Source organism: Malania oleifera, chromosome 10, assembly GCF_029873635.1.
Source record: "Malania oleifera isolate guangnan ecotype guangnan chromosome 10, ASM2987363v1, whole genome shotgun sequence".
NCBI lineage: Eukaryota > Viridiplantae > Streptophyta > Magnoliopsida > Santalales > Ximeniaceae > Malania > Malania oleifera.
The window spans coordinates 7774135-7798949 of record NC_080426.1 but is presented as its reverse complement, the minus strand read 5'-3'; the positions used below and the strand labels follow the sequence as shown (position 1 = coordinate 7798949).

General features: G+C 36.1%; 1 protein-coding gene across 2 annotated transcripts; it reads left to right on the top strand.

The window, feature by feature from the left end:
• The first annotated feature begins 1341 nt into the window (after nt 1-1341).
• LOC131165490 (pumilio homolog 2-like) lies at nt 1342-23878 on the top strand. 2 transcript variants are annotated; one of them, XM_058123354.1, is made up of 9 exons: nt 1342-2436; nt 5192-6747; nt 6857-6998; nt 7135-7242; nt 8250-8462; nt 8561-8671; nt 10684-10878; nt 22602-22776; nt 23421-23878. In XM_058123354.1, the coding sequence occupies exons 1-9, from the start codon at nt 1795-1797 to the stop codon at nt 23456-23458; spliced, it is 3180 nt and encodes a 1059-aa protein (XP_057979337.1). In that variant the 5' UTR covers nt 1342-1794; the 3' UTR covers nt 23459-23878. The 2 variants fall into 2 exon arrangements, with proteins under 2 accessions (XP_057979337.1, XP_057979336.1); XM_058123353.1 differs by having other exon boundaries at nt 22602-23878.
• Nucleotides 23879-24815: the final 937 nt, after the last annotated feature.

The following is a 24815-nucleotide window of genomic DNA, read 5'->3' as shown; positions in this document are numbered from 1 at the left end:
AGAAATGCTCAGGAAGATTAATTGCACGATTCTATATCTTATACTAAAAACAAAGAAAACATAACTTTGTACCATTCATTTTGAATTAGCTTTCAAATAACTACTATTTAAGTTTGTTTTATAAAATATAAATAAATATTCATGCTACTTCTTGGAAGAAAATGTAAGATAATGACATAAGTATTAATTTATTGATTATTTGCATAATGTGCGAAAACATTAAAATTATATGCATCAAATTAATATTTGTGTTTAAAATGTGAATGATACCATTGTATCGAGTTTATATTGTGATAGCAAGATATAATTTAGTTTTTAATTAAAGAGGACGAGAAAGAAAAAGATGACAAATGCCGTAACTTGCAAATCTTGCAAAAAAACAACAATCCATGCATTTTTGAAGACATAATTGGAGGAGGATATTCAATTTTTTTTTTGAAAAAAATAATAATTTAGGCACTTGAGAAGTACACACACAAAAAAAAAAAAAAAAAATCCCAATCAAATAGAAATTGAAAAATCAAATGAGATTAAAAATAAGATGTTGCCTAAGTATATTCGTACTCTATCTTTTTTATTTTCTCTTTTATATGATTAGGAATATTTTAAATAAAAGAAATATAAGACCCATTTTGAACTTAGAAAATAATACGAAAAGGAAAATAAAATATCATAAAATCCTTATTTTCATGTATGTTTATAAAGGAAAATGAGAAAAAGAATATAATAAATCTATAAAAAAAAGTTGGTCCCACACATCATCAATATTAGTTTTTTTTATAATTATATTAAGATAATTTTTCATTTTTGACAGTATTTAATAGAGAAGAAAAATATAAGAGAAAATTAGTTTTTTTTCTTTTTTTACTTTCTTTTTTTTTTTTCACATAAAATCCTTGATCCATACGGACCCAAAGTGAAACAAAAAAAGAAAAAACTAAAATTCACAAATTATTTGCTCATATTTTTGTCTTGAATAACCATAAATTTGATACTTAGAAATTGATTACAAAAATAGTAGAACATTTATTAGCATCATTTCTGCAATTTTTATTTCTTTAAATTTATACATAATAAAAAACCATAATTTTTAGCCTAAAATAAGTAAGAATTAAAAGCATGTTTTTATATTGGTTGTTACTATTGTTGTGACATAGAGGTTAAATTTGGCATTATACCTCCCAAGTTCAAAAAGAAGAACCGGATACAGTAAGAAGAAAAACAAAAACAAAAAAAGAAAAAAACAGTGGGTGCCCATAAAACCAGGATCCAAATAAAAATGCATAATTTCCAAACCCGCAAATTAGCATTTAGCCAAGGAATAAAACCCTAAAGAGGCACTGTAAGAACAAATGCCTTTCTAATCAATCTCGGCCGTCAACGCTAAATCCAACGGCCCAGGCCTCTCTACCCCTCGTGCTTATCACTCCCTCCTTCACTCCAGCACTGCTTTCTCTTTCCCCTCATCTCTCTCTCTTTCTCTCTCTCGCTCTCTCTCAATGGCGAGAGTGATCGCTGATCATCGACCTGCTTAGCGTCTTTCTCACGAGTAAATTTGAAATCGGAAGAACGAAACGTATCCTTCAACACCGTTCAACGGGCGTCTGTTAATCTTCACCAAATGCTGTTTTTTCTAGCTTCCAGATTCATGCTTTCGATCCAGGAATAACTTATTGTAAACTCAAACATCGTAGAGGTTCGAGCTCCTACCGTTTTTCCCAGCTCAAAGCCTCGATCTTTGCACGATTTGTAGTGCTTTGTTACTCGTATGGGAGAATCGCCTGTAGTATAAAGATGATGTCCGATATTACAATGCGATCGATGCTCGGAAACTCTGACTACGGCGAAGAATTGGGGAAAGAGCTCGGGGCTTTGCTCCGGGAGCAGCGAAGGCAGGAGGCGAGTGATCGAGAGAAGGAGCTGAGTCTTTTCCGAAGTGGGTCAGCTCCACCGACGGTCGAAGGGTCGTTAAGTGCCGTCGGAGGCTTGTTCGGAGACTCCACGTCCTTTTCGGGGTTCGGCGGTGGCGGTGGCGGTGGAAAAGGGTTTGCGACGGAGGAGGAATTGCGGTCCGATCCTGCGTACATTTCATATTATTATTCGAACGGGAATCTGAACCCGCGGCTTCCGCCACCGCTGCTGTCGAAGGAAGATTGGAGGTTTGCGCAAAGGTTACAGGGGGGTGGCGGAGCTGGGGTTCCTGGTTCTGCGTTGGGAGGAATTGGGGATAGGAGGAAGGTGATCAGAGCAATTGGTGATGATCCTGGAAATGCAAACGCTGCACTTTTTTCAATGCAGCTGGGGCTTGATGGACAGAGGGAAGAAAATGGGACTGATTCGAGGAAAGCTGTGGCAGAGTGGGGCGGCGATGGGCTTATAGGATTGCCCGGGTTAGGACTCGGTAGTAGACAAAAGAGCCTTGCGGAGATCATTCAGGTGATTCTCATTGATGGTGCTTTTTTTTTTTTTTTAAAATATTGAATTTTAAATTGTGACCTCACTTTTCTTGCATAGGAATGAAATGAAAGCCGTAGAATGGAATTGACGCTCAGTTTCTTTATGTTCTCAATTCAATTTTTTATTCAATTTCTGTCTCACAGCATTTCATTCGGCAAACCAAACGTGATTTTGGTGCATGTTAATAGGATGTGTTGTTTCCTATGGCGACACATAGGAGATGATGCTATCTATTTTATTTATAGCAAGCAGACTGTCATGATGTTCATTTTACTTTTCTGAAATGAGTTATTAGTAATTCAGTTTGTGATTTTTTACTGCTATCTGTAATTTTAGGTTGGTCATTTATTGTGCTTTCTTGTACGGAACTAGAAATTCTTGTACATACATTTCATTTTGCATTTTGTTCCTTTTTTTTTAGTTTTTAAATGTGGAGGAATTGGCTTTGTTCCTGAGTGGCATTATTAGACATCTTAAAATAAGTGTGATCTGTGTAGTTATGGATATTTGATCCAGTATTATTGTTTTTTTGTCAGGATTAATTTAAATTCATCTATTTTTGAGGGTTCATTGTTTGCTTTCTGTTAGTTTGTGTGACTACCGTTTAGTTGGAATCTCTCCAAATATTAAATTCTCCAATTGCATCTTATTTTATTCTATAGGTGTCTGTACGCCATCTCCTATGAAAGATGAAACATTTGAATTACTCAACTGCCTTTCCTTTTTGGTAATACAGTGATATGATTTGATTGGTTTGGGCAACTCTTGTCGGAGGACATTTGAGATGGTCCAACTTAGAGTTTAAAATCACACATTATGACTGTGGAATGTTGTCATGGAATACCTGTTAGAGGAGATGTTATGCAAGTTTGTTTAAGGTCTGTTCATGTATGACGAAGTCCAGTGGCATAGGAGTGGTCTGACACTGGTTGAATGTGCTAGAATGTATAGGAAAACCAAAAAGAAAATGGATTGAACTGCATTGAGTTGATCTGTTTGATGAATAAACAGATGAATGGTATCATATTGGAAGAGTGGGGGCTCTGAGTTTCTATTTAACAATTTTAGAAACAATTGAGATTGACATTAAAGAAAGAGGTAGGTGTTGGATCGCATTAAACAGTTTTGGAATAATTATGGACTTTATACTAATCTTGTCTGGCCTTATTGTGATCCATATGTTCTAAAGAATTTTCTAAATTGCTTTACGGGCAAATTGTACCAAACATTAGCTTGCAGATCACTAAATAGCGGAAAATGCAAAAATGCTGTAAATAAAAACAACTATAACAACAGAAATGGGAAAAGTTATCTTTAGTAACAACATAAAAATGTGTGTTTTTTTTTTTTTTTTAAATGAATAGCAGTAAACTAGAATATATAAAGAAATGTTTTTTGATAACAATTAATGTGCAGTAGTTGTTTTTAGAAAAAAGGTATCAAAATTACAGCTAGCCACCATTGTCTCCCTTGCGATTCGTAAATATTGATGAATTTAGTATTGGTTAGAGCTGTTTAAATTAAAGCATTCCGCATAATAAATGTTTGTCACTTCTGTTTGCATGCTTTATACATTTTTTGTGGTAGTAAACTTTTCTTATAGTTGTATTAACAAATGTGGATACATAACAAGTTTGCTTGTTGAAAATAATTTAGAAAATTGGAACTATTTTTCTACCATAATTATGTGGGGATTCTTGCAGCTAATTCTCGACACCCTTGCTATGAACTAAATATGGTTGAGGATGAAAATGTTTTGAAAGTTTTTGTTGAAATTTTGTTTTAAATTTAGTGGATTAAACTGCAAACTAGTAATTTAATTGAGAGCTTCATTAAATATACATTTTTGTTGTTGTCTGCTTCTAATCAAAATATAAGATAGTGTTTCTTTCTACCAAAATATACTATTCCATTGTCCTAGTGGATGAGGTTGATTATTTTTCATTTTTTATCTCTTTCTTCTTCTTCTTCTTCTCAATTAACAATTCATGAACCTTTTGCTTTTGGCTTTATTGATTTGATGTATTTCCTTTGTATACTTTTTTCTTTTCTTTGTACTTATTTTCTAGGAAGATATTTTATCCCCCATTTTGTATCTTCTATTCTCCCTTAATGAATTCTTATTTTTTAAAATTTAAAAAATAAAAAACCCAGTTCATGAAACTTTTGTAGGCGGCAACTTGGAATTCTGTTGAGATCCATTAAGTGAAATACATATATTTTCGAAGAATGGATTTTGTAATTGATGACGAAAAGAACACACTGTTGGTGTAACGGTGGGATATAAGTTCAAACCTGGATACAACTTCTGCACTTTTTCAAATACTGGAAGGTTGGTTCCACTATCCTGAAAGTAAAATGAATGGTTGTTATTTAGTTTATATCTATAGAATAGATTATGAATACTGAAAAGGGAGATGAAGTGAAAAAGGGACCATTTAAAAATAATTAACGTTAGTTGTACTTAGTGTTTTATTTTCCTAATCCGTTCATCAATTTCCCCCCTCCTCCTCTTTTTTTAAAAAAAGAAAATATAGTGGATGGTACTAATGGAATTGGAACATCTCTCCTAGTTTTGAACCATGTGATGACATGCAATGGTCTTCAAACTAAGCAAAAACTTCCTTTCTATTCTGAGGCTAGATTGATGTTCGTGGTACTTCATACAATGAGTGTAAAAGCTTTAGCTGCTCATTTTACGGTTTTAATGCAAGTGCTTAAGTTTTAAATGCAGGATGATTTAAGTCAGCCAACATCTGTCTCGAGACACTCTTCTCGTCCAGCCAGCCGCACTGCATTTGATGGCAATTCTGAAACTTCTGATACTCAATTTGCTCATCTACATCATGAGTTAACATCCATGGATGCTTTGCGTTCTGGTGTGAATAACAAGGGCATGTCTACAGCGCAGAGCATTGGTTCATCGGCTGCACATACTTATGCCTCTGCATTGGGTGCGTCTTTATCGAGAAGCACCACCCCTGACCCTCAACTTGTAGCTAGGGCTCCTAGCCCTCGCATTCCACCTGTTGGAGGAGGAAGGACTAGCTCTATGGATAAAAGAAGTGTCAATGGCCCTAACTCATTCAGTGGGGTTGCATCTGGTATCAATGAGTCTGCTGATCTTGTAACTGCTTTTTCTGGAATGAGCCTGTCAGCAAATGGTATGGTGCATGAGGAGAACCGATTGCACTCACAAATTCAGCATGGAATGGATGATCGTCAAAACCTCTTCAACATGCAAGGTGATCAGAACCATATCAAACCACATTCATATTTAAATAAGTCTGAATCTGGGCATTTTGGCCTTCATTCAGTTTCCCACTCTGTTAAAGGATCATATCCCGCAATTGGTAAAGGTAGTGGGGTTGGCATGGATCTGAACAACTCTTCCTTGATAGCTGATGGACAAGTTGAGATGCACAAACCTGTTGCCTTGTCTTCTAACTCATTCATAAAAGGACCCTCTGCTCAAACCCTCTGTAATGGAGGAAGCTCACCAACTCACTATCAGAATGTGGATACTTCAAATTCTTCATTTTCAAACTATGGATTGAACAGGTATGCTATTAATCCTGCATCCCCATCCATGATAGGAAACCAGCTTGGAAATGGTAATTTGCCACCATTATTTGAAAATGTTGCTGCTGCATCAGCAATGGGAGTCTCTGGCATGGACTCCAGAGTTGCTTTAGGAACAAATTTAATGGCTGCAGCAGCAGAATTGCAGAATCTTAGTAGGGTGGGAAATCATACTGCAGGAAGCGCTGTTCAGGTGCCTCTCATGGATCCACTGTATCTTCAGTACCTGAGGTCAACAGAGTATGCAGCACCCCAGGTTGGGGCTATTAATGATCCCTCAATGGATAGGGAATACATGACTAATTCATACATGGATTTACTTCAAAAAGCTTACCTGGGATCATTGCTTTCGCCTCAGAAATCACAATATGGTGTACCCTATATTGGTAAATCTGGTAGTATGAATCATGCTTACTATGGAAATCCAGCAGTTGGCCTTGGCATGTCATATCCCGGAAGCCCATTGGGAGGCCCTCTTCTTCCGAACTCCCCTGTTGGATCTTGTAGTCCTGTCAGGCACGGTGAGCGGAACATGCGGTTTCCTTCTGGCATGAGAAACATTGGTGGGGCTGCAATGGGAGGATGGCAGTCAGAAGCAGGAGGTAGCTTAGATGATGGTTTTGCGTCCTCATTACTGGATGAGTTCAAGAGCAATAAAACGAAATGTTTTGAACTTTCGGAAATTGCTGGTCACGTTGTGGAGTTTAGGTACACGTTGCTGGGTTAAATTTGTTTCCCTATTTTTCATATCCATGTCTCTTTAATTATTTCTCTTGGGAAGGAAATGTTAATTCTGTTGTTCAACAATTGTGAGCAGTGCTGATCAGTATGGGAGTAGGTTTATCCAGCAGAAGCTTGAGACTGCTACAACAGAAGAGAAAAATATGGTTTTCCATGAAATTATGCCCCACGCACTTACGCTGATGACTGATGTGTTTGGAAATTATGTAATCCAGAAGGTATCTTTGTAATTTTTTGCCCTTCATATCCTTGATTGTATTCCTCTGTGTTTGTATGTTTCTATTATTTACAGGATTCTACGAAAGCAGATATGGATTGGCCTCCTTGTAAGGCTAACGCTGACTGTTTTCTCAGTTTTTTGAGCATGGAACTGCATCCCAAATTAGAGAGCTTGCTGACCAGTTAACTGGGCATGTCCTAACCCTAAGCCTTCAAATGTACGGCTGTAGAGTAATTCAAAAGGTATCTGCAGCTTGTTGATTTGATGTCTTCTTAAATTTTCTGTCTTCAATGCTTTCTTATCCTTGTTTCCTTTCATAATCTGCATATATGCTGCATATCTTATGCTGGAGATACAAGCAGGCTAAGTAATATATTAAAGTACTTTAAGGTGCTGTTGAAAAATTCATGTCAGCTTGGCCAGCACTAGGAACTGCTTGCTTAGAAAAGCAAGTACCAGCTGATAGCTGCTTCAAAAAGGCTGGATACTGTGGCTCTTACAAAAAAAATTCCCATCCTTCTTTCAGGGATGTTATCTAGACCAAATAGTTGTTTTTGTTGGGAATGGATAAAGCTCATATCTTTCTAGGCAGGCTTCTCTTTATCCTTAACGTCCCAGACATACTGGTTTCAAAGACTACTCATGCTGGCATTTCTTTTGCTACAGTTTAAGTATTCTATTTATTTATGTATTTATTCATTTGTTTTTCATCCGTCCATTTCCCTGCGCAGAACTAGAGAATGGCTCTAATGAAGTGTGTATTTCTCAGTCCTTATATAAATTTGGTTCTATTTTTTGGTCGGTGAAAAGTGGGAGAAGATTTTTCTCTTTCAACTGCACAATTTACCTCTAGTTGTGTTTATTTCATTTAGAAGTGTGGGTGAACTTGTTCTTTGTTCTACTTGCACCAATTGGACAAGTATCCTGTGACTCCAAGAGCCTAAATCTTACGTCTACTCTTTGAATTGCTGTTTATTTGATATTATTTAATTAATGACCATTCTGTTGGGCAATTGAACAGGTTGTATGTGTATGTTTTTGAGGGTGGAGGGAGTGGAAGGTGTGCATGCATATGTACCTACATACATACAATACTACTGATGCACAATTGAACAGGTTGTGTGTGACGTGTGTGTGTGTTGAGAGAGGGGGAGGGGGAGGGGGAGGTGGGTGCATGCATATGTAACCTACATATGTGTAATACTACTGAAATTCTTGGTATGACATGTTCTTACTTGAACTCAATCAGGCTATTGAAGTCGTTGATCTAGACCAGCAGACTAAAATGGTTGCAGAGCTTAATGGTCATGTTATGCGCTGTGTGCGTGATCAGAATGGAAACCACGTCATCCAGAAATGTATTGAATGCATACCTCAAGATGCCATAGAGTTCATCGTCTCAACATTTTATGACCAAGTTGTAACACTGTCTACTCATCCATATGGTTGTCGTGTCATACAGGTTAAGAAATTATTTTTCTTCTTATTGTATGTTTCTATATGCTCAATATGATCGAGGAAAAGAGCAAAATCTGATATGGCATAATTTTCATGTGACAGAGAGTCTTAGAGCACTGCAATGACTCAAAAACCCAGCGTAAAATGATGGATGAGATTTTACAATCTGTTTGCATGTTGGCACAAGACCAGTATGGGAATTATGTTGTTCAGGTGGGTTCAGTGTCTTGAAATTTTTTTCATCAACTAGTTCAGTCAAAGCACGTTATGGGTTTTGGAATTGGTTCTTGTGGGTTTTACCCAAATATACGCTTTCTTGAGATATTGAGATGGACAATCTCTGTTTGCGATCCTGCATTTAATTTTATTAGTCACCTAATGAACTTAAAAAAAAAAAAATTCATTGATAGTCTTTGCAATGTGGCTCTGTGGTTGTTCTACTTGTTTTTTAGCCATTCCTGTTTTAAATTATTACCTTTGCGGGATGATTGATCATTTCTGGGATATGGCATGTCGTTCACTTTTTACTCTCTTTTTACTGACTTGGTGGTAATCTCACTTTCCTTAGGAATGAAGGATTTCCACAAAACATGAGAACCGTTCCTACGAACATCCTTTTTGTTACCACTGTCTCTGCTATTTAGGTCCCCTGGACATTAATGCCCCCAGAATATAGTATTGTATTACATATTTTATAATATGTTAAAATATATTATTAAAAATAGAAAGCCATAAAAAATGGAAGTAATATTATTATTATGTTATGGTAATATAATATTAAATTATATTATCATTATAGTTGAATTAACTAGACTTCCATGCCATGTGCATATGAGTTTTTAAGACCATATTGTCCCCATTATTTTAGTTAATTGGATTATTTGGTGTTGATTTTTATAATTATTATGTGTTGATTTTTTTTTTTAAAATTATGATACAGACCATATTTTCAGCATAAAAATGTACTAAATTATGTACGAAATTAAATTGATGTCCTAAAACTTTCAACCATACAACAGCAAGCCAAGCCCTCAAATTGTTAGAGGAAATTGCCTATGATCCTGTAAATTGGCGTTAAAGGATTCACATTGTCGACCCCACCCAGTGGGACTTGAGTCTTGATTCATTGTTCATGTTGTATGCTTGTGAGTTTTAGGACATGGATTTAACTTGGTACATATTTTAGTACATTTTTATGCTGAAAATATGATTATTCTTAAATTTTTGTTTCAAACACAAGTCAAGGTATTATGTTAATCTTTTTGAAATGCCTATCAAAATTCTAATGTAGAGCAGAGCACCGATGTGGACATCCTGTGTAGGAATCATTTCCCATTTGAACTGTACGAAAATAATATTCGAACGAGTCACAAAACAGGCATCCTGTGAATGTCATTCCCAAGGAACAGTTTTGGTCCCGAAACCAAATGACACCTTAGGAATGAATGAATGAATGGTTTGGCGAGCTGAGAAATAAAGTATCCAGTAACTTAGAACTCTTGCTTTTCATTTTCCATTCTCCCAGTATCCAGTAACTTCGAACTCGTGCTTTCATTTTCCATTCTCCCCTCTCTGGTCATCATAGTCGACCTGGTTCAACTATCGTGGAGTGGGTGTTGGTAAATGGGAGTAGAGCCATATTCAAGCTTGAGGGCTCTCCAAAACTGTGTAAACGCTTATACTTCCTCCCTTATATTGGAAGATATTGGGAGATGTTTTCTATAGATAAATTTTTGATGTTTTTCATTGTCAATATGATAGATGACATGAGATTGGAGCTTGTACATTCCTACATTAGAGCTTTCCCCAAGGTTTTATATTCCTATGTTCTCTAGGTATTAATTGTGAAATATTAGTTGGTGTTTCCTGATGGAACCATTCTTTTTTTATTAACATACAAATGTAAACCATTAATCAGATAATTGCAGTAACCTATTATTGCCCAGAAACTTAGGCCCCTGTTATTGCTTCCTTCCCAACTTCTGACTCTGTTTATGGATTTCATGAATGTTCAATCAACCAAAATATTGTTGAGTTTCTCCATTTTTATTTCTTGTTTTTTAGTTTTGAAGTTTCTCCCTTTGCATTGATGCCATGAGTCCAATCTGCATGGAGTTTAAAAGCATGGAGTGTAAAATGCCATTGAATATATGTATTGTTTAGTCATCTTTTCTCCAACTATTTCTTGTATCCTTTCTTCTAATAATTTGCTTATATTTTAACAGCATGTACTGGAGCATGGAAAGTCACATGAACGTTCTGCTATCATTAAGAAATTAACTGGGCAGATAGTTCAAATGAGCCAACAGAAGTTTGCTTCCAATGTTGTAGAAAAGTGCCTGACTTTTGGAGATCCTGTGGAACGCCAGATTTTGGTGAATGAGATGCTTGGTTCTACTGATGAGAATGAGCCTCTCCAGGTTTTTCATTTGCCCATGTGCTTTGTATGAGTAGATAAATTGAAATGTATGTTCAAGCGTGGGTGGACATACTTTCTCTTTTATATGATCTTATAATTTTACTTTTTATCCTTGTGCTATGTCTGCTGCATGACCTGACCATACATCATTATTCACTTATGTTGGATTTGCATCTTAGCTGAACCAAAAGGAAGGCTGTTTTAATTGCTCCTTTCTATATTTAGTAGCCTTATTCTATTGTTTGTCATTTCAATCAGCTTAGATAGTAGATTAAAGAACTGCATGTTTCTTAAGATAGGTGTCACGGACTGCCAATTTAAACTCAATTCACGGGCTGCGTGGCACTTGCCGAGGCTCTCCCTCGACAGAGTCAGCCAATAACTATACGTTCAATCCGGCTGTCATCAACACTCGAGAGGCTTTTGGAAGCCATTCATAGACATGAAATATGAGTTGCAACAATAATGAATTCATGAAGACAGGTGACCATACTCAGTAACACATGGAACTAGTTGTTATACTCAATCAAATAGACAATCACACAAGCCATCATCCGAATAATTCAACGTCCAGTATAAAAATCCCTGGTGAGGGCAAGTGAAGACATCTCTCCTCCCCATTTAACCGTGGTCACACTGTCAAGCCCTAACATTCTCTCCCACTCAATTTATCGATGCCCTCGTCTATGTATTTGTAAGAAGACTTCCCACTATTGTTGTTGTTGACAACCTTCGTCATTGACTACATGTTTACTAGGTTATACTCTACATCTTTAATCTCGACTCTATACGACTCATCCACGGTATGAGAGAACCACGAATACTCAATTGCAAAGAGCTGAAAATTGACACAGACTCATCCACTGTGTGAGATTACGACAAGTACTGACTTGCAAAGAGCTGAAAAGATAAACGACTCATCCACTGTGTGAAGTAACTACAATAATTGACTGGTAAAGAACTGGAAAAGGTATCGAATTCATCCATTGTGCGAGGTAACTACAACAACTAATTGGAAAAGGACTAAAAAGGATATGACTCGTCGACTGTGTGAGATAACTATGACAACTGACAGTTGAGGATCTGAAAAAGGATACGACTCATCGATTATGTGAGGTAACTACAACAATTGACAGGTAAAGAACTGGAAAGGTAAATGACTCATCCACTCCAGTTGGTTGTCTTTTGGGTATTGAAATCTACCGAATCTCGCATCATACCATCGTTTAAGTCATCAGAGGCTTCCAAATCTCTATATTAACTTGGTTAGAGTGTGCAGCTTCACCCCGCCTACCCTTTTCGCGCTTTGGCGTGTCACCTTGCTTACTTTCCTAGGTACTTGGCGTGAACTACTATCCTTTCACTGTCATCATGGTTTTCATTCGTGGTTGTGGGTAGCGTAACGTAACGGTAATGGGTGTAACGGGAAGCAGGAGTAGCGGATGTTACATAACGGGAAGCGGGTGTAACGACCGTGAATTTTTTTGAAGCATGCACAGCCTTGTGCATAGTAGCGTACTCCCATGTTTTAAGTTTTTAGCCCTTTTTAGAAAGAGTTTTAGTGTATTTTGGATCATTTAGTTCGAGTAACTAAGTTCTTTGGTAAGTGCAACAAGTTTACATTTGTTTTAAACCACCATTGATAGAAAAATTATGTGTGTGTGTGTGCATTTATACTTCTCATTGTCCTCATCTGTGATAAATTCTTATGTGTGCTAAATTAATTAATAGAATAAAATACATTATACACTCCATTAATCTATTAGACACATAAGACATACAAATAATACAAATATAAAATAGCTTGAAAATAAAGATGGTTGAAGTTGAAAAATATAGAACATATATATCCCATTACTAATATTATCAAAATAAAATATTTTCCTAACTAGTATTTTCAAATTGTTAATTAATGCATCTATTGTGAGTATAAAGAAATAGTAAATTTTGTATCATTGTCATCCTCATTATAATCTTTTCCCCCTCTTGCCACATGGTATATTGAGAATGATTTATGAAAGAGAGAGAAAAAAGTGAGAAGAAAAAGTAAAAAATAAAATAAATTTTTTGGTGTAACAGTCCTATAGCGGTTACGTAACGGTCGTGGTCCGTAATGGCAACTACTGCTGTGATTTTTCTTCTCATTGATTTCGCGGTGTCTAACGGTATCGGCAACCCAAAAAACCGTTACGTAACGGCGTTACGTAACAATCGCGGCCTTTATTTAAAACCATGCTTGTCATACTAACCGAAGCATGCCTCGTTCGCCTTGCCAACTCTTTAGCGCATGGTGTGACACCCTACCTAGTTTCCTGGGCGCTTGGCATGAACCATTACCCTTTCTCTGCCATGTTGACTTACTAGAGCGTGCAGCGTTCACCCGGCCAACCCCTTTTAGCACCTGGCATGACTCCTTGCCTACTTTCTTGGGTGCTTGGCGGGGACCATTACCATCTCTCTATAGTCATATTGGAAGTCCTCTGCTCACTTACCCATCAAATTGTCATGGATTCTTTTCCAATATCTGCACGCACAAACATAAGCAATGATCTCCATAACTCTCGTAGGGAGACCTCAAGCTTTATTGGCACTTACCCCAGAGGATTATGGAAGACATCACGCCCACGATGTGTTTAAGCTTATTCAAGGCTTCCGGTAGCTTAATATTCTCTGGCAGACCTCAAGTTCTATTGGTTTGTTTCCCTTAGGGAGGCCTCAAGCTCTATTGGCACTACCCTTTGGGATTCTGGTTGGCATCATGCCCTCGATATGTTTCAACCTACTCAAGGTTTCCAATAACTCAATAATCTCTGGTAGACCTCAAGCTCTATTGGCTCTACCCTTTGGGATCATGGATGGCATCACGCCAGCGATGTGATTCAGCCTATTCAAGGTGACAACTCAATACTCTTCGGCAGACCTGAAGCTCTATTGGTCTGCTCCCCGTAAGGAGGCCTCAAGCTCTATTGGCACTACCCCCTGGGATGATGAATGGCATCACGCCCGCAATGTGTTTCCAACTGCTCGATCCTCCTTTTGAATACCGCAAGCTCTGTCTGTCTTTCTCCTTCATAAGATAGAATATGGCATCATGCCCTCAATGTATTTCAACCTTTTCTCGAGGCTTTCAACTACTCCATACTTTGGATTTTTATACATGGCGTGACTTACTCAAGTTCCACCATTTTGTTTTGATAATCAATTTTCTCTTTGACGAGTCGGCGACCTCAAACTCTATTGGCACGCCTTTCTCTTGAGTCATCCCTTGCCTTACATGCTTCCGCATTGTTCTGTTTTACAAAATTTTAAATTCGCATTTTACAACTATAGTGTTCACGCCCACTGGGCTCACGAACACCGTGCTCTGATACCAACTATCACAGACCGCCAATTTAAACTCAATTAGCGGGCTGCACGGCACTCGTCGAGGCTTTCCCTCGACAGAGTCAGCCAATAACTATACGTTTAATCCAGCTGTCATGAACACTCGAGAGGTTTTCAGAAGCCATTCATAGACATGAAATATCAGTTCCAACAATAATGAATTCATGAAGACAAGCAACCTTCATGCTCAATGATACGTGGAACTAGTTGTTATATTCAATCAACAAGACAACCACGCAAGCCATCATCCGAATAATTCAACATCTAGTATAAAAATCCCTGGCGAGGGTAGGTGAAGACATCTCTCCTCCCCATTTAACTGAGGTCACACTGTCAAGCCCTAACAATAGGCTTATTTATTAACCTAAATCATCAGAGTAGGCTGGTTTTTCTGTTGATGCCTCTTGGTTCCTTTCTGTTCTTCTTTCAAGGAACACTTTGGGATTTAGGGTAGTTGACGGTTATTCGTAGTTTTTTTTGGCTGTGTGAGGGTTTCTATATTTAGTAGCCTTATTTTGTTGTTTGTCATTTCAATCAGCTTAGATAGTAGAAATAAATAATTGCATGTTTCCTAAGACATCGCCATGTCATATAATTTAAAGTTATCTTAGGTGAAAGCTTAACCACACAACATAAAGTTTTAGTGTTAGATATTTATATTAAAAAATGGAAGAGAAATGATAAAATAAACCAGTATAAGAGAAATAGGTGGTGGAACCTAAAGGGAGAAAATATAATAAAATTTAAAGATAAAATAATCAAAGATGGTGATTGGACTATGAAGGATGGTATAGATACAAATATTTTTTGGAGTAGAATAGCTAACTTTATTAAAAAGATAGCAAAAGATATTTTAAGTAGGAAGGTTTTGGAATAGTAAAGAAAGTTGATGGCGGGATCAAGATGTCCAAAAAGCCGTAAAAACAAAAAAAAATTGGTATAAAACATTACAAAATTGTAGGAACATGGATAACTTTGAAAAGTATAAAGAGGCGAAAATAGATGCAAAAAAGGCCGTTAATGAAACTAAACATAGATCATTTAATAATTTGTATGATATATTCGATACAAAAGAAGGGGAAAGAGATATATTTGAACTTGCTAGAGCTAGAGAAAGAATAAGGACTAAGTTAATGTAAAATGTATAAAAAGTGAGAACGATGTGATGCAGGGGCAGCATCAAGGTTCTGCAGCCATGGAGAAATTAGAAGAGGAGGAAGGGGAAGGGAGGCGAGAGATATCAGGGGGGAACTCACATTCACTTCAATTCAAATTCATCAACGACGGCCTACAACATGGCTTTATACACTATTTATAAGAAAGCCTCTTTACATGAAATTACACTTAAACCTCAAAAACTACATTACACTACAAATATACCCCTACTTGACACAAATATTACAAAAAACCCCCAAACACACATAATCCTATACTAATTAATACTGAACACATAATAAACTACTAACCACACGTAATAAACTACCAACCACACATAATAAATTACCAACTTAACCCCACAATTCCTTAATCCAACTCTTCTTTTATTTTCCAGCAAGGATTTTCCCAAGGTCTTACTTCTTGTCCTACATCAACTCTCACCCAATAAGAACAAATTTGGCCTCAAATTTTAAAATCTTGGAGGATCAAAAGGGAGAAGCAAAGTTGGACTTTTTGAAACCCAACACTTGAATGAGGCAAGAAACCACGTTCCATTGTCAGCACCATAAACTTGACTTGAGAATCAGCATCAATGAACTCATTGAGGATGACAAACTCTACAATAGGAATGTTTAAAGGACTTTGGATGTCTTCAAACACATTAATTTCCTTCCGTGTATTGTCTTCAAGCTGAATATTTATGACTGATTCTTTGTCTTGGTTCATTGGTAGAGCGGACTTGAAAACGATTTTCTTCCCCTTATAGTGGAAGACATGTTTTCTTGTGTCCTTGAGTAACACCTAAATCATCCAACCTAGGAAAACCAACTAGTACATGGCCAATGTTCATGGGGTCACAACAAACATTATCAAAATAGTCACCCATTTGGACAGGAACTAAACATCTTTCACAAACATGTATGGTAATGATGTCAATCCAAGATATCTCATAAGGCAATGCGCGAGGTTCCAGATGAAGTTGCATATGAGTGACTCCATATATAGAAACCACGTTCATAGGACATCTTCCATCAATGATGAATTTGCATACATTACCTCCTCACTTGAGAAATGTGTGGAAAAGCTTGAAATTGTGCCCAAATAATGATATATGGCATTCCTTCATCCAATAATTTGTCACCATATTGCCGGATTTAAGTGATATGCTGCAGTTATATATCACCAACAGCTCTTTAACACAATTTGCCTTCAATTCTCAAACTAATCATGCAAACCCATAAACTTGACTCTGAATTTCGAAGAAATATCTATAATTCACCTTGATATTGATTGCCCTGCTGAAATGAAACAAATTCATGAAGAAAAACTCACAAATTACAGAAACAAAACCTGATTTTTAATGTTGGCAGTGACAATTTCGAGGGTTTCATGCCAAATTATCGCACTTGCTTACACAATTTCAAGTTAGGAACCGAAATATCATGCTTCAAATCAAAATATCATGAGAACCAATTTCTCGTGGCTGGGAACCAATTCATTGCTATTCTGGCAGCAGGAGTGAAGTCTGGCAGAATCCCACTTGCAGTCGCCGGTGGCAACTTTCTGGCAATGGTTTTCTGGTGAGCAATAGATCGAAGGGTGGTGAGTTGAATGGTGGTCGTGGTGTGTCAAGCAAAACTCTAGCAATGGTGGATTTTGAAGGGGGTGGCGGCTGGAGAACTTCAGGTTGCACGTTGGGCTTCACAAGAATCACAACTGGTTAGTTGGTGATAAAATTTGAGGGAAAAGGTTTCGGGGGGTTCTGTTTTTGGTGGTATGTGTGGTGTTGCAGGATGGTGGCTGGAAAGTGGTGTTTGAGATTTGAGGACATGAGTTGAATTTCTGAAAAGTTCAGAAACTGCAGAACTGCTTTTCAGTTTTTTTTTTTTTATACTGAAATTCATAAATATATATATATATATATATATAGAGAGAGAGAGAGAGTTAAAAAAAACTGCAGGAGAGAGAATATGGGAGGTTGGGGGAGTTGCTGGATGGAAACTGCCAAGAGACGGCCACATAATTCAGAAATGAGAAATAGAGTTGAGAGAGTTATGCGAGAGAGAAGAAGAAGATGGGAGGTTGAGGAGTTGTTGGACAGAAACTGCCAAGAGACTGCCACAGAATTCAGAAAGGAGAGAGAGTTTGGGAGAGTTATGGGAGAGAAAAGAAGATGGGAAGTTGGAGTAATTGCTGGACAGAAACTGCCGAGAGATAGCCACAGAATTCAGAAATGAGAGGTGAGAGAATTATGGGAGAGAATTAGGAGAAGAAGAAGAGATGGAGAAACGAATCAGACAAGAAGAAGAGGGCAGATGGCTGCTGGGCAGCAGGGAATTATGGACAGAACAGGAGATCAGAAACAGAGAAGAAAGAAGAAGAAGAGGAGGAGAAAAGGAGAAGAGTGAGGGGGAATGGGTGGACTGAAATGGAAGAATGGATATCGTGGTTGGGCTGTGATACCAAATGATGCAGGGGCAGCATGTAGGTTCTGCAGCCATGGAGAGATTAGAAGAGGAGGAAGGGGAAGGGGAAGGGGAAGGGAGGAGGGAGGAGATACCTGGGGTGAAAGTCACATTCACTTCAATTCAAATTCATTAACTGCCTACGACATGGCTTTCATACACTATTTATAAGAAAGCTTCTTTTCATGAAATTACACTAAACCCCTAAAACTACATTACGCTACAAATATACCCCTACTTTACACAAATATTACAGACAACCCCCAAAATACACATAATCCTATACTAATTAATGCTGAACACACACATTGAACTACTAACCACACCTAATAAACTACTAAATTAACCCCACAATTGCTTAACCCAACTTATCTTAATTATTTTCCAGCAAGGATCTTCCCAAGGTTTTACTTCTTGTCCTACATCACAATATTATTTTGGTTAAAGAAGAAGACATAAAAGAAAGATGGTAAAGTTCCTCTAGTAAGTTATTTAATGAAAACCATAAAAGACTTAAACTTAGAATTGACAAATGAGGAAAAAACTCAAAATATGAGATTTATTCGCTAGATTCGGTAGCGAAGTTGAACAAAGATTAAGGCTAGAAATGAAGGTCTCAAAAAATCAATTTAGTTTTATGTCTGGGAGATCTACTATAGAAGCTATATATATTTTAAGAAGATTAATAGAAAAATTTAGGGAAAAAAAAGGGGGACTTGCATTTGGTATTTATTGACTTAGGGAAAGCGTATGATAGGGCACTTGGGGAAGTTCTAATGGTGGTTTTAGAAAAAAATTGTGTGTAGTGTAGTGTTGGTATTATCGTATTAATGTTGGATGCTTCAATTTTTTTTAAAAAAGTCTATTTAATAAATATTATATAACGATCGTTGGTTTTATTTTAATTATGCGCTAAATTTAATATATTAGTTTTAATATTTTTAAAATATTAAATATTACTGTAATGGTTTTGTATTTATGATGCTGGAAGTTTTACTTAATTTTACCTATATAAACTATGATCCAGCTTCATTTCAAGATATGGTTTTTCTTCTTCAAGATTACTTTTATCTTCTACTCTTTCTTGAGATTTATGTTTTGTTGGTAACTAAAATGACACTAAATATCCTATTGCTTTTGTGTTTGTGAGTGCACCCAAAATCGAGCTAGCTTAGTAATCCTAGAGGTTGTGTGTGCAGTGACTATGTATCGAGAAATGTTCTCCGCAAGCACAAAATCAGCTTTAAGGACAGTGGTCCCACCTCAACTTTTGATAAGTATTTATTTTTTATTCAATATTAATTTTATTAGTAAATATTTTTCCTTCTATTATATTTCCAACATGTAGTAGGTATACTTGTGTTATTAAGAATATGTACATTGGAATAATGACTAGTATAAGGGCTATAGGTGGGGAGACTAAAGCATTTCCAATCACAATAGGTGTACATCAAGTATTTGCTTCGAGTCCTTATCATTTTGCTTTAGTGATGGATTAATTGACTAGTCCATCTGACTAGGAGTATCCGAAATGAGGTTCCATGGTGTATGTTGTTTGTAGATGATATTGTATTGATTGATGAAACTAAGGGTGGAGTAGGGGCTAAGTTAGAATTATGGAGAGAAGCTTTAGAATCTAGAGGCTTTAGGATAAGTAGAAATAAGACAAAATATATGAAATGTAATTTTAGTAATAGTAGGAGGAATATTGGAGACAAAGTTAAACTTGATGATGAAGAAATAAGAAATAAGTAGCCCTTGTAGATTCTTATACTTTAGATCTATTATGTAAGCTGAAGGAAAAATTGAAGATGTAATGCATAAAGTTAAAGACGGTTGGGTACAATGGAGACGCGCTTCAAGTGTGCTTTGTGATTGTAGCATATACCCTTTAAATTTAGAAAGGAGTTTTTATAGGGTGGTTACAAGACCAGCTATGCTATATGGATTTGAATGTTAGACGACTAAGAAACAGCATATCCAAAAAATAAAAGTTGTCGAGATGAAAATGCTTAGATGGATGAGTGGTATAATGTTGAAAGATGAATTAAGAAATGAACATATTCGCGGTAAGTTAGGAGTAGCTCCTATAGAAGATAAGATTAAGGGAGGGATGATTCAGATGGTTTGGGTACTTGCAACATAGGCCACATAGTATCCTAGTAAAGAAGAGTGAGTTAGTTACTGTGAGGGACAATAGAAAGGGTAGGGGTAGACCTAAAATAACTTGGAATAAGATAGTTAGGATTTAATAGCCCCGAATTTGTGAAAGAAAGTGTCCATGATTGCATATATTGGCAGAAAAGGATTCATGTAGCCCTACCTAGTGGGACTTAAGGCTTGGTTTTGTTGTTGATGTTGTTTTATGTTTCTTAAGACAGGTTTATTAATTAACTTAAAGCAGCTTAATAGGCTGATTTTTCTGTTGATGTCTCCTGGCTCCTTTTTGTTTTTGTTCTTCTTTCAAGGAACACTTGTGAAGGTAGTCTTGGGTTATTGGTGGCTTTTTTTTTGGCTGTGTGGGAGGGTGGGATGTGGCCTGTTATACATACCTATTTTCAAAGGATTTCTAATGTGCTTTAAAGAACTGCGATTATTGCTTTAGGGCTGGGTACCCTAATCACATCTGCAGTTTGCTTAAGGTATTCAATAGAGCTTTGATGTTGCTAATGACTGTAATTCAAAGCCCTGGTCTAGAGGGGATGTTTCAATCCTGACATATTTCAGAATTCAGAGTTTTGTGATTGAACCAGAGTTTGGTTGATGTTGCTAATGACTGTAATTCAAAACCTTGGCCTAGAGAGGATGTTTCAATCCTGATAAATTTCAGAATTCAGAGTTTTGTCATTGAACCAGAGTTTGATTGATGTTGCTAATGACTGTAATTCAAAACCTTGGCCTAGAGAGGATGTTTCAATCCTGATATATTTCAGAATTCAGAGTTTTGTAATTGAACCGGAGTTTGAAAGAATCCTGATTCTTACGGTCCGTGTGGGAGCACTTAAAAAAGTGCTTATAGCAATTGTCACTTAAATTGCAGAACCACTTTTTTGAGAACTTTTAAAATGAATTTTGTGCACCGGGCTGCCTTTTATTTTTTATTTGAACTTATTTATTTTTTATTTTTTATTATAACATGTTATTTATGGATAAAATATAATTTAATTTTGGAATGAAGAAGAACCATATATAATTTAATTTTGAGAAGAGACATATATTAATTTAAATTAATAATATATAAGCTAAAAATATTAATTTATAAACATTAATTATTGCAATAATCATATGTTATAAATATACATTAAGAACAAGATTATTGTTAATTGAAAAATATATTATTTTTACATAATAAAAATATTTAACAATTAACTTAATTATTAATTTAAATAGTTAATTATAAAATATTATTATTTATAACTTAAAGTATATTAAAAAATAATCATATATATTATTTTATTTTGTATTAAGATTAAATAAATTAAAAATTTCAATTTAATTAATAATATTATTTTTAACATAAATTAATGTAATAATCATGTGTTATAAATATACATTAATGATAGAATTATTGTTAATTGTGCAACAGAATAGGATGACCTATAAGTCTTAATTAAAATAGTTAACATAATTATTAATTAAATTGTTAATTAGAAAATATTTTTGTTTTAAAATATTTTTAAAAAATAATCATATAACTTTTTATTATATGCTATAACAAATTAACTATTCATGAAATAGAACAAGATAAATTCATATACCGCCCTATAATAAAGGTTAGTATCTCAGTATTGCTTATGTTTAGTACAACCAAACATCACTTATGACATTCAGTACTTTTCAAGTTCAACACTTATTATCAGCATTTAATAAATTTAGCATTTAAAAAAAAAAAATACTCTTGTATAGATGATTCCAACAATCTCTTAACCTTAGTTCATACATTTGATGATTTAGTGTAGAAATAGTTCATATTATAGCATAGACTAAGTTGAGCTATCTTCTCTTGACATTTCTGGAGCTTCATCTAAACCTCCTGTGAAATAAGTTCTCTAAACCTGAAGTTTTGTCTATCCTTTATGGGAAGCAAATGGGGTGTGTATCCGATCGTCCACTCAAAACAAGATGCAAAGAAAAATAATAAAGCTAATTTAACAATCAATGTAAAAATCTTTCAGTCACCTTTTTAGTTAATGACAAGCCTATGAAAGCTCCTGCGCCAAAGCTTGAAACACAAACAGTTGCTAACGTAGTACTGCATCACAAGATTTGGCACTTTTCTGCCTAAAGCCTCAATGCTTTTAAGAGAAATTTGTCCTTCACATGAGCAGGAGAAACCTAATTTTGCTCAACAGCACTAATAATGTATTCTGCAGTAGCCAAGCAACAGGGAAATGCACAAAAAAGAAATGTTCGTTGGTCTTTCTAATCTGCTTACATGTAACACAAATGTCGGGGGATAAGATTCTATTAGATCTCCTGCTCTGCAAAAAGTGATTAATGTTAGTCCCTTATGTGAACCAGAGCCCCAGATAAATACTTTTGAAAGGAACTTTGGCATTCCTGAATAGTTCTATATTTTTTCCCTTAGCGTGGACAATTCCATAAAATACATGCTACATGGATCCTGAATAATTTCTTTGCAAACATGTAATTTGGTTGTTTGGTTCTGAGTGATTCTCTCAATTTTATTCATGTGGGTTTTTTACCCCTTCCTCAGGCGATGATGAAAGATCAGTTTGCGAATTACGTTGTACAGAAAGTGCTGGAGACTTGCGACGATCAACAACTTGAACTGATTCTTAATCGAATTAAAGTTCATTTGAATGCTCTGAAGAAGTATACCTATGGAAAACATATAGTTGCCCGAGTAGAGAAACTTGTTGCAGCTGGGGGTGGGCCTTCTCTTTCTTTTACCTCCAATCTTTCAAGTTACTTTACTTTCTACTACACCCTGTGTTTTGTTTGCTCTGGGTACGCAATTTCCTTTTTATACTTAACAATTCTTTCTAGTTACTTTACTTTCTATTCATACACACGGGAAAAAAATGACCATGTTTGTTTACTTTTGCAGAAAATTTTTATACATACTGTTATTATTATTATTATTATTATTATTTTCCTCCTTTTTTCTTGGAGAGAGAATCAGTGAATGCTTGCCAATTGGTTGGTAAATAGCTGTTTTCGGATGCTCCTGAGTGTGTCAGGTCAAATGCCTTGATACTCATTACCCTGTTTTTTTCTTGATATGGAAACACAAAATACTATGTAGTGGAAATCCTTCCTCGCTAAAGTGCAGGGGTTTCAAAATTGGCGCATCTTAGACCAAAGCATCAGTGCGATTTTTTTTTTTTTTTTTGGGTGTCAGTAGCAAAAGCAACTGTGAGAATTAAAGCATCATTTTAGGTTGAGACTTTCTTGCATTGAGTTATCACAGGTTTATGAATTGACCTCGGAAATAGATGTCAGTAAACAGTACATTGACTGATTCATACGTGCAGAAATAACGCTCGTAACATTGCACCTATTTTTTTGGCAGAGAGGAGGATTGGCGTTCTGTCTCTAAATTCTGCATAAATGGATTAGGAACGGAAGTTGTACAGCTGACTGAGGCTAGTATGATCGCCTTCTCTTTGCTATTTCTCTTTGTGCCCAGCTATGGCTCTGTGTATTTATTTGGATGGATGGAAGCAAATAAAAATGGTTGGTTGTACTTTAAAAAAAAAAAAAAACTGTACATTGTTTTAGTTTGAGGATATACCTAGAATCAGGCTAGCTGAGGCTCAGATGGTGAACACACCTGATGCCCCTGCAGAGGAGATAAAATTACTGTACAAGTTTTAAAGGTGTAAAAAAGAGGAAAAGGAGGTAGTGACTTGTGATCGTGACTGTACAGATGTTGCCAGGTGGAGAGAGCCTTTGGTTTTTAGAGGAGGTGAGGGATTTTTAATGTATTTGGATCCATTATTTTTCCTTCTTTTAAAGTACTTTTCCCCACCTTTGGATGTGTCTTTTGCGGCATGCTTGGAAATTATTCGTTTGCTGGTTTGCTTAATTTTTGCCGTTATTTTGAATCTGAATGTATTTCCATTCATGCATGTTGTGGTTCTGGTAAACTTTGATTTTTCAGTGGGACAAATGAGTTCATTCCTATTATGAACTTGCTTCATTCTGCAGAATCTGCATTATCTTAACTCTAACCCTCTATTCCATCTATTGGGCTGGAAATCTGCTTCCATTCCCTTTACATTGTCGTGTTAGATTAGTTTGAACACTTGCATAAACTGTTGTCATCAACAGCATATTGTTTTTCTCACTGTGATTCAACTTGTTATGTTCCCTATTATTTGGGACACTTTTTTAACCCCTCATTCATTCTGTAATTTCTCATTTTTAGATTGCATTGCATGTTGCTGATGAGACTTCAATCTTATTTCTAGCTACAGTCCATCTAATTGAAAGTTTTGTTGGACAGTTTGCTCAAAGAGTTCATATTTCTTTTCCTGTTGCCATATGTTTGAGTCAAAACTTGAGACCATCTGGGACACACAGATTTAGAGTTTCTTCCAGAAATTTTGATACTTGAAATCATACTTCATTCACTGGAAACAAAGAGAACTAGATGCAGAATATAAATGTTAAGTCCTAGCTAGATGGATCATATATAAAACTAGCAACAGTAAGTCATACCCTTCGGAAGGTTAAACTTATCTACCTCACTCATGTTGCCGTTGTCATGTGAGCCTGTGATGCACAGCCCGTATAGAATAGCATTGCTGTTATTTTCAATTTACGGCCCAGTCAACTCAGAGTTTGGTTCTCTTGTGACAACTTGACCCTATGCCATATGGGCATGGCAGATTTGGGTTAATGTACATATCAAGTCGACGTGCATGGTTCTGTGGCTTCCTAGTGTTTTTGTACAATTATCAAC

Bases quoted from the DNA above. Each gene is read 5' to 3' on its own strand.
- LOC131165490 (XM_058123353.1), top strand. From the start codon at position 1,795: ATGATGTCCGATATTACAATGCGATCGATGCTCGGAAACTCTGACTAC. The intron at 7,243-8,249 runs GTATCTGCAGCT...GAACTCAATCAG, and splicing joins GCTGTAGAGTAATTCAAAAG to GCTATTGAAGTCGTTGATCT. The intron at 10,879-22,601 runs GTTTTTCATTTG...CCCCTTCCTCAG, and splicing joins ATGAGAATGAGCCTCTCCAG to GCGATGATGAAAGATCAGTT.